Source organism: Budorcas taxicolor, chromosome 14 (assembly GCF_023091745.1).
Source record: "Budorcas taxicolor isolate Tak-1 chromosome 14, Takin1.1, whole genome shotgun sequence".
NCBI classification, from domain to species: domain Eukaryota; kingdom Metazoa; phylum Chordata; class Mammalia; order Artiodactyla; family Bovidae; genus Budorcas; species Budorcas taxicolor.
The window spans coordinates 55263424-55278542 of record NC_068923.1 but is presented as its reverse complement, the minus strand read 5'-3'; the positions used below and the strand labels follow the sequence as shown (position 1 = coordinate 55278542).

General features: G+C 34.4%; 1 protein-coding gene across 1 annotated transcript in view; it reads right to left on the bottom strand.

Annotated features, from left to right (window-relative positions):
- Positions 1–1883: 1883 nt before the first annotated feature.
- ZC2HC1A (zinc finger C2HC-type containing 1A) overlaps positions 1884–15119 on the bottom strand; it is a 47489-nt gene continuing 34253 nt past the window's right edge. The window contains exons 8-9 of the mRNA XM_052651901.1: positions 5673–5780; positions 1884–2116 (exon numbers count right to left, since the gene is read on the bottom strand). Coding sequence (XP_052507861.1) covers positions 1951–2116; positions 5673–5780 — 274 coding nt within the window. The 3' untranslated portion in view covers positions 1884–1950. The remainder of the gene's footprint in view (positions 2117–5672; positions 5781–15119) is intronic.

Genomic DNA, 15119 nt, shown 5'->3' with positions numbered 1-15119 from the left:
ATAAAATTCAGTGAGAAGCAAACATGTGCCACTTTGTTTAAGTTCATTTACCTATCCCTTCCTTGGGCGGACAAAAATTATGTGATCTTTAAAAATATACTTGGAAGAAAAGAGTGCTCAATTCTAGATAAAGCAAGAGTCTAACGTTCTTTCTTTGTATGGTTTCTAACAATTAGAACAGAAGAACATAAACAATTGAAATGGAACTCTAATATGTACATTATTCTCCTAAATTTATTAAAGCTTATTCTAGTTGATGGAATAAGCTGTAATATAGTTTTTTTGACCTTCTGGCCAATATGACTAAATAAAAGCAACCAGAAAAAGAATTACTGAAAGTCAGGAAAGGAACTATAATGTAAATCATAAATTTCCATTACCACTAAGTTATCCTCTGCCCAAATGAAAAACACAAACAAAACAAAACAAAAAAACTAATGAATAAAATTATAAAGTTAAGTATAAATGAATTTCAGAGAAAGCAATAAGCCACAAATTTCTACCCTGATCTTCACAATTGATCAGAATCATAAACAAGAAGTTAGAAATTGCCTATAAATGATTTGCTTGTACCTTTATAATAAGATCAAGGTTTGTTAGGTTTGATTCAACAGAAATAACTACTGAATTACTGAATTTGGCTGAACAAGAAACAAAAGGTATTCACTAGTAAATACAATATTACACTGAAAGTGACAATGATTAAAAGCTGTATTTTAGTCAACGTAAAGGTGAAAGTATAATCACATTTTTGTGAATGTTTAATTACATAATAAAGCAGCTATCCATTAAAGCAATGCATTTTCAGAGGCTTATTATTGTGAAGTAAATGGTGCTTCAGCATGAAACACTGGAAGAAAAACATGAGTAGGAAAAATTAAATATTAACGTTCTCTTAACCTACCCATAAATACATATAACTATACTTCGAGTGACTAAAATTCAGTTCTTTTTACCTTCATGCCCTGCACTAACGATTAATTATCGAAGTTAATTGTTTATTAGGTGAGATGATCTGTTTTAAAATCTATTAATTTCTTCTAAATTCAAATACATAGATATAAATCCAAGATTTTGCAAGGAACTTTGTGCGCCTTCTATTAAATAATTATCTTGCAAACTGCAAAAATGAAGTAGCAAACTACCCTTCAGACATGAGATAATGGGGGGAAAAAAGGACAAAAGTGAAATCTAAAGACAATCAGAAGCCGAAAGAATGTATGGTAAACTAATATACACTGAGCAAAAAAAAAGAAATTATTCAGTTATAACTAGAAAAAGAAACAGCTGTATTTTCAGCTTTGTGTCTCTGAAAAGGGAACTGCATAATTATGTTTTAAAGAACTGAGTAAAAACCTCTATAGAATCAGTAATACACTGAGTAAAGAGCAACATACACAATAGGGGTTTTTCCCTCTCTTTTTAAAAAATATTTATAAAATTAATTATTAAAGAGCTCTACAGGAAAATGACACAACTAATTGTAACTAAAATATTCTCTCAGTTTCAAAAGTTCAAGCATTCCATCCTACAATGATACTATCTGAAAATAGGTCAATAATAAAAATGTTTATTCTGATGTTCTGCTCAAAGTAATGATCATCTGAAAACTTACAGCACTAAGCACTAATGCTAGATTGTTTGTGGAAGTATATCAACAGAAAAGGAATACCTAAGTTAAATGATTCCACCTAGAAGTTATTTTCTGACTGATAAGTGGGTATGTCCTTGAATGCACAGCTTAGGTTACCAGGTACTTATTATATACAGTATATGTACACTCACATATATACACACACATTACACAGCCAAAGAATTATGCTCCAAAATGTTGAAAGAAAGTATTTTGAGTAATTTTAGCATGAAATCACTCGAGGAAGTGCTCTACATGTCCAAGCAGCAATAATCATAAAATTCAGGACTTAGCTTTTTCTTTTTTTTGGATTCTGTTCACAGAACCATTCTTCGAACGCCACATTCACAGCAGAACTTTGCCCATTCTACAGGGTATTTAGTCCCACATTCATGGCAGAATTTTGGTAAGTGTCCCGCTGAATTTCCTTCAATGCCTTTAGTGTTTCCACCATTAAATGAAGAGATGTAGTCTCCATCTGGCCTGGAGAGGTACAGAGAGAAAGTAGAAACACAAAGTTCATGACAGTAATTTTCAATCTGTAAGCCTTGGGAAACAGAAAACAATACTATTAAGTATAACTAAAAGCTTCTTAATCTCATCATTAATGCTCTTGAAGAACTGATGTTTTCGAACTGTGATGCTAGAGATGCCTATTGAGAGTCCCTTGGGCAGCAAGGAGATCAAACCAGTCAATCCTAAAGGAAATCAACCCTGAATATTCATTTGAAGGATTGATGTTGAAGCTCCAATACTTTGGCCACCTGCTGAGAAGAGTTGACTCACTGGAAAAGACCCTGATGCTGGGAAAGACTGAGGGCAGAAGGAGAAAGGGGCAAAAGAGGATGAGATGTTTGGATGGCATCATCAGCTCAATGGACATGAGTTTGAGCAAACTCCAGGAGAAACTAAAGGACAGGGAAGTCTGGTGAGCTGCAGTGAATGGGGTCACAAAGAGTCGGACACGACTGAGCAGTTGAACTTTTCCCTCTTGTATTGAGTTGTTTTGTTCTTCTGTAAAGATCTCTAATCGTTCTGTGATAATATACTGTCACTGTTAATGACTTCAATTCCCTGTCTTATTCCTTTATATACTTCAACCTGACTTCTTTTAAAAGTAATGTCTGGAGAATTTCAGTATCTTAAGTCTTGGGCACGTGTTTGTTTCCTGCTGTCACTCACGACTGATTCCGTTTCCCTGTATGGCCTGAAATTTGTTTGTTTTGTAGTTCAGAACTGCAAGCTCATGTGTGTTCACCCGTGAGAATCAGGAGGCCTGGGTTAACAGAATTTCACAAGATGGTTCTTTATGCTTTTGCTTTTCTAAGCTCCAAGGAAGCCCTTAAACCAAGAGTATCCAAGTTAAGAATTTATTAGAATATGCAGATGTTTTACTTTCAAACCTTAAACTCATATGAAGGCCCACCTATAGTTATGAATTATCAGTGGGAATTCACATCTCTCTGAGCCATGGCTAAGACAAGACAAGTATCCTTGGACTCTCTTATTCCTGATTGTTGTTTTTTTTTCCCCCCCTAGTCTAGCTTTCACTCAAGAGATAACCCTCTGAATACTGTAAGAGAAGGGTTAACACAACCTTTCTCCTCTTCTGTGGACATAGTTGACCTTGGGATAACTTCTCAGCTCTGTTTAATAAAAACCCAACAGAGGTGAAATGCCAGCTATGTTTCTAAGCAACAGTGTTTGCAAGCAGTTCAATGAAACCAGACACATCCCTCAGGATAACCTGGAAGCTATGTCTATGAAACTGTTATTATGAGATGCCGATTCCCTTTGGGAAAAAGGACTTCTACTTAAACTGACCCTATACCCACCTATGAGATCTTATTCTCTTATACCTGAGCTGTCAGTTGGATAGCTGAGGAAGACAAGCTTCAGGAATGCTGCAAAGCCTCCCATGGAAGAGAAAACACCCGACGCTGCCCTGCTATCCTCTCATATTTCTGAAAACAATCCCAGTGGCAAATGTAATTTACAGTCATATAAGTGCCTCTGGCTGAGTCTAAGAAGAATCTTTGCTGAACCTCTCAAGAATCCTGGCTTAGAGCAAGAGGCATGGCGGGAAGGGTGAGGAAAAGTTGTTTTTAACACTATTTTGTACAAGTACCAGAAGTCAATTCCTTTCCCCCAAATTACCTTAAAACCCAAGTCTCTATATAGTGAAGCCCACTGAAAACCTCAAAAGTAGCTGCAGTGTCACAGTTAATTTAGCAAATTGATCTCTAACCTTCTTCATATTTTTTTCTTTAGAAATTTCCTTTCTTTGTTGAGAGCGAAGCTATACATTCAGAAATATATATATTTTCTCTTCTATCCAGTATTTCCAGGTGTTCTATTTGGAAGGGTTGTCCAAGAAATGTAGTCTATCAGACTTTCAGAAAAATAAATCTCTGAGAATTCTCCATCTGTTCTGGTTATAAGTATTTTTGTCTAGGATGGAGGTTGAGTATCCAGGTGAGCAAGGCTCAGGACTTCCTATCAGATATAAAGCTCTTAAAAAAAAAAAAAAAAAGAATATCCCAAACGTTTTTTAATGTGATTTTTGCTCCTGCCTGTTAACAGTTTGTCTACTTCTTTGGAAAGATAAAATTATTCATTTATTCAAGCATATGTATTTATTAAGGTTTCCATTTTGTAACAGGATATTAATCTTATACTCAGCACTGATTCAAAGCACATGGTTCCACACATATAGAACACAGTACAGCCACAATCCAGGACTCTAAGAAACAGAAGTTCACTTCCGTATATGAATCAAAAATACGTATCAAAGCCTCAGGTGAGACAAACAATACTTATTAAAGAATCTAGCTGAAAAGACAGCAACATATCAATTCCTCTATGGTTCTCATCTTAAGCACAAGCATCACCCTTAAAACTTTCTAAACGGCAGACACCCAGACCCCACTCTCCACCTGGGAGAGACCTCCACAAGTTTGGTTTTGGAAAGCTCCATAGATGCTTCTTCTAATAGGCAAAACCAGGAGGGAGAGCTAGCATCTTAGATACTTAATCTATTCCTGGATTAAATATGAATAATGAATGTCTGCACATATTATATACTTATAACAAAAGCAGATAATATATATAGTTTCATATAACACAACCAATCACATTCAGTAGGATGTTAATTAATAAGTTAATCACTAAATTACACAGCTTTTCTATATGAGAAATCAGAGCAGAACTTTTAAGATCTCAGGACTAGTTGTACTTTCTCAGAAAAAGAGATTTATTTTTCTGTTTCAGACAACAAGAATCATGTAACTACTCTTCTACTCTCCTGTACTTTGACTACTACAACAAAGCTTATACGCCACTTTGTAGCCCAGGGCTGGCCTATCTACAGGTCTCATGACACTAACTTTGTAAACTAACCCCACTCTTTTTCCACTTTATCTTTTAATTCTCATCTTTCCTTTTCCTATTTTCCTCCTTAATTTAAAAAACAATGTTGTATTTCACTATACATTTCTGTACCTTTCCTTAAAACTTTTACGGAATAAGTTGGCATATATATGAAAAACAAAGTATTTATAACTGGAATGATTTCATTATATGTTGAAAAACAGCCAATGTCAAAGCTGTGCAAATATTGTGACATATTAGAAAAGGACATACTTGGATAATCACAATCTCATCAAAGGAATTTAAATGTACTAAAATGCTGCTGAAAACTATAATAGCAGTAGTGTAAAAAGTCTATTATTCAATTTGAAGAGGTAAAAATAACCATGCTGCAGTTAAAATTAAGACATAAAAAACACAAATGCATCCAGTGGTACTGAATAAACTGTATTTGAGTATTTACCATAAAAAATTACATCTACAAGGTATAAGAAAATACTATTTACACTCAAAACTAGGTCTTCATTGTATAATATTAAAGTCAAATTAAATCACACAGGAAAATTTAGATTTTCTATTAATAACCTGATAGAAAGTTTTTATGTGGTCTTTGGAAAACAATGAATACCTATTTTTATTTTAGTTATTACAATATCAGAGTTAAACATACCTGGCCATGTAGCTATCACTATATGTTTTTCTTTTGCTTGTAAGCACACCTGAGGCAGGATTTCGGGCCAAACTAGGTGGCGTGGAATTTCGAGGTTTGATGTTAGTCCTAGAAGACAGAAAGAGATGGCATGATGAAAAAAAAACTACTGAACAGTAAGCATTTCTTTCACAAATTGTTTATTAGAATGATTAGAAAAATAATTAGAAGCTATAGAGAGGTAAACTCAAAAGATTAAAATCCAAATAATTATTTCACATCTGAAATCCTTAATACAAAGTATAAGCCAAAGCATTTTGCATTGACTAAGATTATCTTGATGGTACATAAAATAATTTACAAACACGTCCATATATTCTTGTCATGAAATTTATAAGTTAACACTTCAAATTTTTTAAAGTTTAAATCTACAGCCCCCTCAAACTAGAGGTAAGTCTTGTTGAGTGCCCAGAGTTAAATAATAATGTTAGATGTATAAGATGTGGTTAAAATTTTTGCTAATCATTTTTAGAGAATAATATTCCATTTATGAAAGTCTGTTCTTAGAAAAAGCAACTAGAATGAATCGGTTAATATACTCTTGCCTCTAAAGATTTTACTTTCACCAACTATACAACCTGGGCTGTCTGTTACCAGTAAAGTAGCTGATCATACCTTTCTCAAAATTCCAGAATCAAAGAACACTTATATATGAGGTAAAAATGGTAAAATGTATAGGCTTTGGAATTCAGATGAATCTGGATTCAAATCCCAATTGCCACTGAACAACTCTGGGTCTGGCAATCTGAGTCCATGCTCCCTCATGTATAACATGTGACCATCATCACTTATAGGAAGTCACATACACAAAATGTAATTGATACCACATTTAGCATAGCGGAGGGTGCTGATGGTATTACTTCTGTTAGTATTGCTACTACAAGTTAACACATTAACAGTGCTTACTGCATTCGATGTAGCTGCATTTTTTTTTCCTGGCCACACCTCACAGCATGTATCGAATCCATGCCCCCTGCCATGGAAGTGCAGAGTCCTAACCACTGGACGCGAGGGAATTCCTGTAGCTACATTTCTAATCACCTTCATATGAAATTTATTTAATCCTCATAATAATCCTATGAAGTAGTAAGGATTACTAATTCCATCTTGCAAAGGAGGCAACTGAGGCAAAGAGTGAAAGTGAAAGTGAAGTCACTCAGTTGTGTCCAACTCTTTCCCACCCCATGGACTATAGCCTACCAGGCTCCTCCATCTATAGGATTTTCCAGGCAAGAATACTGGAGAGGGTTGTAATTTCACCCAGGTGGCAGATAAGTCATTGCAGAACTAGGTGTAAGATGTTCATTACTGTTAGTTTCCTCCCTCTCTTTAGAAATTTAGTCAAATCTTTTCATTTCAGAGATAAGCAATATTGTGTTACATGATCAAGCAGAATCCTCTTTAAAAAAAATGCCTTTGTATATTTTAAGTTCTCAAACTCTAGCGGAAACTCTTCCTTCTCTACTTATATAGCAAAGCTGGAGAGAGTCTCCCAAAATTTTAAACAGTTGTCTCCAAAATGCATGCAGGGAGTAACATCTATTATTTTCCAAATGCTCATTCCATGCCAGATATGATACCAGGTACTATACATACTTCACTTTCTTTAATCTTCACAAAAATCTCTGAAGGTATTATTCCCATTTTAAAGTTGAAAAAACTCACAGTCACAGAGATTAAGTGCAAAGCTATTACATAGCCGGGCTTCCCTGATAGCTCTGTTGGTAAAAAATCTGCCTGCAATGCAGGAGACCCCAGTTCGATTCCTGGGTCAGGAACATCCACTTAAGAAGGGACAGGCTACCCACTCCAGCATTCTTGGGGGCTTCCCTTGTGGCTCAGTTGGTAAAGAATCCTCCTGCAATGCGGGAAACCTGGATTCGATCCCTGCATTGGAAAGATCCTCTGGAGAAGGGAAAGGCAACCCACTTCAGTATTCTGGCCTGGAGAATTCCATGGACTACAGTCCGTGGGGTCGCAAAGAATCGGACATGACTGAGCAACTTTCACTCATATTACATGGCCAGAGTATTTGCATTTGAATTTATGTGGGTCTCATTCCAAATCTTATATTCAATATGCAATGATGTCATTCAAAGGGAGGCAACTTTGAATACTTAAATTATTTCTAAACTTTGACAAGAATCACCCTGGTACATGGATGGGTTACCCTGAACCTCTTCAAAGGGCCTTCAAACGCTCACTGCAAGTCCACCCGTGAGGTGTATGCTACTCTCCTTTCACACGGCCCCTCTAGGGATGTTGCAGAACTATCACATTCCTTTTTAGGAATTCAGTCTCTGAAAACTCCCTGCCAAATCGTGGCAATTCCTCAAGTCAGAGTCCTAGAGGAATAGGATGGACAGAGTGTTTGGTTTTTTTGGCTCATGAACAAAAACTTGTTAGAAATACTATCACCTTCATATAATGTACATATGAGATATGTACATTAGACAGTACAAACATACCCATGCATATACACATACAACTTCACATCAATAGTTAAATAATTAGAAAAGAATTTAAAAATAATAAAATATAAGTTATCAACAACAGCTGTCATTATTCAGTGCCTATTGTGTATTTTTAGTAACATCTATGGGCTTCCCTGGTGGCTCAGAAGTTAAAGCGTCTGTCTGCAATGCGGGAGATCCGGGTTCGATCCCTGGATCGGGAAGATCCCCTGAAGAAGGCAATGGCAACCCGCTCCAGTATTCTTGCCTAGAGAATCCCATGGATGGAGGAGCCTGGTCGGCTACAGTCCACAGGGTCGCAAAGAGTCGGACACGACTGAGCGACTTCACTTCATAAGGTAGAACTGGAATGTCAAGAACCATTTTGATCAGTACTTGAAACATGTTACTTTAGTCTCACACCGTCAAAACATTTTTCTTCCTGGTCAGAGTCTGAAAGTGCTACCTTATTATGTGTCCATTGATACAATCTGCCTGCTAAAGTTCAAGCCAATAATAAAAGAAGGTCTAACTTTGCAACTGCACTTCTTCTACCCCACTGCTAATCACTGTTTCTCTGAGATCTGCTTTGGAGGGTACAGACAGCAGGAATAGTGCAAAGAAAAAAAGCTCAGTCCAAAAATTCTTCCTTCTAGAATTTATCACTGTCTACTTAAAAACAACACATGATGGCTGTTAATGACCCAGACTTTTCCCATTTTTGTTTTATTATATATCTAGCGAAATGTATTATTATTTATGGATAAGAGACTGTTGTGGTAGACTTTGGTTTAAAAGTTAATTAGGTGAGCTCTATTAAGTAATTTAACTTATGAGACCCTCAGTTCATCATTTAAAGATGAGAGAGCAAGACCTGCTTTGGGGGCACAAATTTGTAAGCTTTGAAGACTTGTGCAGAGAGTTCCAAGACTGCCACTGCCACTCTTGCTTCTCCTCTCAGTCTGCAAGGCCAGTGCAGGGAAGGGAATGTGTTTACTTCCCTGTGTTATGTGGAATTTGTAACCATCTAACACAAAGACTGAGGATCCCTGGACTGAATGTTTTCTAAGATCTTTTTCCTGCTTTTTTATAATAATTTATCATCTACTTAACTAAAAGATATTCTAGCAATATTATATTTATATATAATATTCCCTATACTCTTTTAAAAAATATTACTCCTAAAAAATAGTTTCATAAAAATAACAATTATTAAGGTGACTCATTTCAACCCTGTGAAAATTAAAATTTAATTTATAAATGTAAATTTTATTCAATGTATGCTCTAAAAATAGACATAGAATAGAAATGCTCATCAAAATCAAAGCGTTATAAATCTTAGAAGAAATCTTGGCTTAAAAATGATTAAAATAAAAAATTTTAAGTACAGGAATGTACAAATTTATAGTATTTCAATATATAAAGCCTTTAAGGAAATAGCTGAAAAACATTAACCAAACTGAGTTACAAATACTTACTTGTAAATGGGTAATAACTCATGTCTTTTGATGGCACTGTCTGATTTTGTATCACTCTCATACAACCTTTGCACATGTCTTCCAGTTCGAAGTGGAGGGCCTAACTTGTCCATCTTACTATTAAAATATATAAAGGTGTACCCATAAGGAGAATGCTATTGTTTCTTTACATTAAAAAAAAAAATTAAGACATTATTCTGATACATCAGAAATCCACCCCTCAAGCTCTTTCATAATTATCTGACTGCCAGGGTAAGGACTAATGTCAAAAAGAATCCTTGGATAGTTCATACAATATCCATTATTAAATATGAAAATTCTGACTACATAGGCCACCCTGCCAGTTTTGACAAACATACTAACATAATCCACACTTACACAGCAGGGCAATGGAATCAATTAAAAAAAAAAAACTTAGGAAAGACAACTGTTTAAAATTTGTGAAGCTAGCAATGAACTGGAAGTTATTATTCTGGTAAATAAATGTAGATAGGATGCTTGTTCTTATGGAGCTGACAAATAATCTAATTGTCCCCTTCCCTGAATTCACAGAACTTTCCTATTTCTGAAATTTATCCAGAGAAACATTAAGCATGATCCTCTGAAAACACTGATGGCAATTCTAAAAACTACATGGAAAAATTAAAAGTGGCCATGCCGTCTGAAGCTAATATCTTTTTAAAATTTATTTATTTTAATTGGAGGCTAATTACCTTACAATATTGTATTGGTTTTGCCACACATCAACATGAATCCACCACAGGTATATACGTGTTCCCCATCCTGAACCCCCCTCCTACCTCCCTCCCCATACCATCCCTCTGGGGAAGCTAATATTTTTAACCAAAATTATAAAGGATTTTCAGCTAATGAATAATAGAAAACTGCAGGTTTGCAGAGATGTCATTATTTTATATCAAACAAATGATATTATCACCGATCAATATCCATTCAAAGTAGGGAGCAGGGAAAATTATATTAGGAAACTAGGAGTACTACCTTCAATGACTACTGAGTGACACATCACTGCTTGATAACAAAGAGTTTTTTCAAGGGATTTTTGCTTATTCATTTAAATCCTGAGCACCCACTATGTATCAGGCACTGTGCTAAATTCTGGGAATACTGTGGTAAATAAGACAGACCTGATGCTTTGTTCTTATTACAGAGTTTAGTGTCTCAGAAGAATCTGGTCATCCCTCTAGATAATAAGGATCTCTACAGACGGGACACATTTTATTCAGTTTCTCTTCCTTCAATATCCTATACACAGCAGGCATTTTGTTCTAAAAGTGGATATCAGTACTCTGCGGGTGGTGCTGCTTTACATTAGGTGTTTACATCACACTCATTAAAACATTTTAAAGAATTTTTTAAATGCCTCCAATAAATATATTGTATATTTATTATATATTAAATAACAAAACTTCTAAAATTTGTGAGATTAACATTTTAAGCATTTTATTTGTGAGCAATTAGCAGAAAATTAACCTATTTAGAATTTTAAGTAATAAATCAGATTTTTGTTTAAATTATATAATAACAATCAAAGCACTATTGTTCCAAATAGTATTTTTCTTACAAAAGGTTACCTGTGGATTTGGAAAAAGAAAAGATTTTGTTTTCTTCTTCAGAAAAAAAGTTACTGAAATTAAAATTCAGAATTAAAATTTAGAAACATTTAAAACATGGATTCCTCTCATATGATAAGAACTACTAAAATCTAACAAGTGATAAAACAAAGGAGGTGAGTAGAATCTAATAAAAATGTAAAGGCAATTCTCTATTGGGAATATTACATATCTTCTATATATGAAAGGATTGCTACTATTTTCAGATTTTAAAAATGTTAATTTTTAAAAGGCAGATTTCAATGATGATTCTACTACCACATACCTGTGTTATGAAATTCAACTTAATTGGTTTGTCTACCCATGTATATGAATGTGTGTATATACACACACAATTCAAATGTTACTTAGGCTGGTCTTCCCTGGTGGCTCAGATGGCAGAACACCTGCCTGCGATGCAGGAGACCCAGGTCTAGGTCTACCTATGTATATGTATATGTATCACAATTCAAGTGTTACTCAGGGTAAATGTTGTTATTAAGCTCAAATCACTTCATTCCACTGTAGATTTCTATTGTTATGCTATGTTATTTTCAAGGTCTAACTAAATAAATTTTAAATTCTCAGTATAATCAAGGTTATATAAGTTTACACATAAATGTATTTTATATGATTTTAATAAATATAACCTTTATATAAATTATCTATTTAAGTGCTTTTACATATAAAATTTTGCTAACATACACATTTGAGAAACCTTAAAATGACAGTCAATGTTAAAGTTTTAAATAAATTTGAAAATTATCCTGGGACCTAATTAAAATGAAAGTAAACCATTTGGACATCAAAGTAAACCATGGACAAGACAACCAAATGAATGGGAGAAAATATTTGCAAATGGTATGACCACTAAGGGGTTAATATCCAAATACAAACAGATCATACAACTCAACATCAAAAAAGCAAAAGACCTGACTAGACATTTTTCCAAAGATGATATTTTCCAAAGCCAAAAGGCATAGGAAAAGATGCTCATTGCAGTTAATCATCAGAGAAATGCAAATTAAAACCACAATGAGCTACCAACTCACAACTGTCAGAAGACCATCGTCAAAAAGACCCAAATAACAAATGTTGGTGAGGATTTGGAGAAAAAGGAACCCTCTTACACTATTGGCGAAAATGTAAACTGGTGCAATCATTGTGGAAAACTATATGGAGATTCTCAAGAAACTAAAAATAAAATTACCACATTGCCCAGTAATTCCATCCCTAGGCACACATCTGAAAAAACACTAACTCAAAAAGATACACACATCCCAACATTTATAGCAGCATTATTTACAATTGCCATGATAATGGAAGCAACCTAAGTGTCCATCAACAGATGAATGGATAAAGGAGATGAGGTATACACATATATATGTACACACACACAAACAAATGGAAAATGGAATACAGAATACTACACAGCCATAAAAAGGGATGATATTTTGCCATTTGCAACAACATGGATAGACATGGAGGGTAACATGCTACGTGAAGTATGTCACTTAGAGAAAGACAAATACTAATAGTATTTGTATATAAATTACAAATATATCAAGTATATAAATTATAAATATTAATACTATTACATCACATATGTGGAATCTAACAAACTAGCGAATATAACAAAAAAGAAACTGACTGAAAGACAGTGGTTACCAGGGTGAAGAGGGAAGGAGGGAGAGGCAACTTGGGGTGGGGCACACAGAGGTTTAAACTACTATGTATAAAATGATTAGGCCATAGGATATATTGTATAACACAAGGAATATACCTAAATATTCTAAGAATTATAAATGTATTATCATCTTTAAAAATTGTGACTACTGTACATCAACTATACATCAGTAAAAAATTTAAAAAGCTAAAATTATCAGTTTACAACAAAAGATCTTTCAAATACTTAAATATTTTCCTAAACTGACTTGGATCCAGACCAGCTCTCACGTACCATTTTCACATTTATTTTAGTGAACAAGAATGCATCTTTATGCATGTTTCCTTTTTTATTAAACCATTTCTTTTCTGTCCCTCTTCCTTCAGTAGCATTAAAAATAAGTCAAAGCAGCAACAAGATAAAGGGATATTTGGAAAGAAATTGAATTCTTTGCAAAAGTGGTGACACATTTTCAAAAGGAATTTAAAGTTTTAAACCCAACTGATTGCTCTTTGGTCAAATTTCTTCTCAATGTGTTGTTTGGTCTTGCAAACCATCGATAACTGACTTAAAAAAGTGAATAGAACAAGTAAAGGAAGCAGGAATTCTCTATTATAAGTTTTGCCCTGCCCTCGGGGGTCTTCGATGTTTCAAGTTATGAAAAACAGCACCACTGGTGATTTTAATACTTAGTTTATACATCTATCTACATCTAGGGTTACTCTGATAATAAATTTTGGAAAAGCACAATGAGAAATCTACTGTATTATGTATTTTTACCTTATTTCACAGTTTGACAATTATAATTTCAATGTGATAGTAATCATTACAGAACTATCAACATCAATGTTTTCAGAGTGCCTCTATGCTATTTTTCTTTTCAAGGGTCCAATTCAGTAATGATAATGCTACATGAAAGGTCTGAAAGATATTAAGGCAGGAATAAAGAAATCCATTTAGCAGTAAAAGCAGTGTTGCTGCTGTTAAAGAAGGAACACTGCCAACCAAGCACATCTACACAGCATAAATTTGGTGTAGACTAAGCAATCTGATATACAAAAGAGAATTCCGGTCTGATATAGAATTCCCATATGAAGTTCAACAATATATCTTTACATTGGTACTTAGATTTGGTCAGAGTCAACATGAAAGTATACTTTTAATCTGTTACTATTCTTTTAATTCAACCACAGAAACGTGTTTGAATGGATTAATGAAAGTTCAAAAAAATAAAAAACCTTTGGTTCACTGGAACACTAATATATGGTCTAAATTCTTAGATAGTCCACATGACTTTAAAAACAGCTCCATCTTTGGGAATAAATGAAGACTCCTTAAAATCCCTACCTTCAAATTATAAATAAAATTCCTATGATGACTAACCCATTCTAAAACAGGGAGTGGCAAACTTTTCCAATAAAAAGCCAAAAAGTAAATATTTCCGGCTTTGTAGGCTATACTGTCTCTGCCGCACTTGACTCTGCCACTATAGCATGAATGCAGCCAGACAATTCTCCATTAGCCATGTGCAGCCATGTTCCAATAAAAACAATTGTTGGGCAGGATTTGGCCCTCAGACCACAGTTCAAAAGATCACCTGCTCTAAAACATCAAAATTCCATACATGAGAGGATGCCAATTATTCTAAGTTTTTGAAAATCTAAATGAAAGGCAGATTTCAATGATGATCTAAAATTTTACCATAAAGAGTTATGATCAAAATCACTATCTTATAATCCAAGACAAAAATACGTAACTTTTTGTCAAGCTGATACATTTATATAAATCATAGACCCAGGGTTTTTAAAAGGACTATCTCTAGCTGTATGTAACCACCATGATATGAATCGTATATCTAGAAAGAAAAAATGCTTTGGCAGGCTTTCCAAATATTCATTGCCGAATGAGCATTTTTGGCAATGCTGCAAATATTTGGCAACATATCCATCTATTTCTCAGTTGAGATAAACTTTAACCTAGGGAGTGTCCCTGTTTATTGTTGACACCATGAGAGTGAATTCTTAGGAAATAAGCCACTCAGTCCTATACACTACAACAGAGCAGAAGAGATAAAAAGATGACTTCTGAAATAATTTTGGGATAAATTTTACCAAGAGGTATTTTGTATCTTTGTGGACATCTATAGCTATGATGTTTCAAGGCACTCAAAGTTTCGAAGCCTTCCATACTTCTACTTTTGG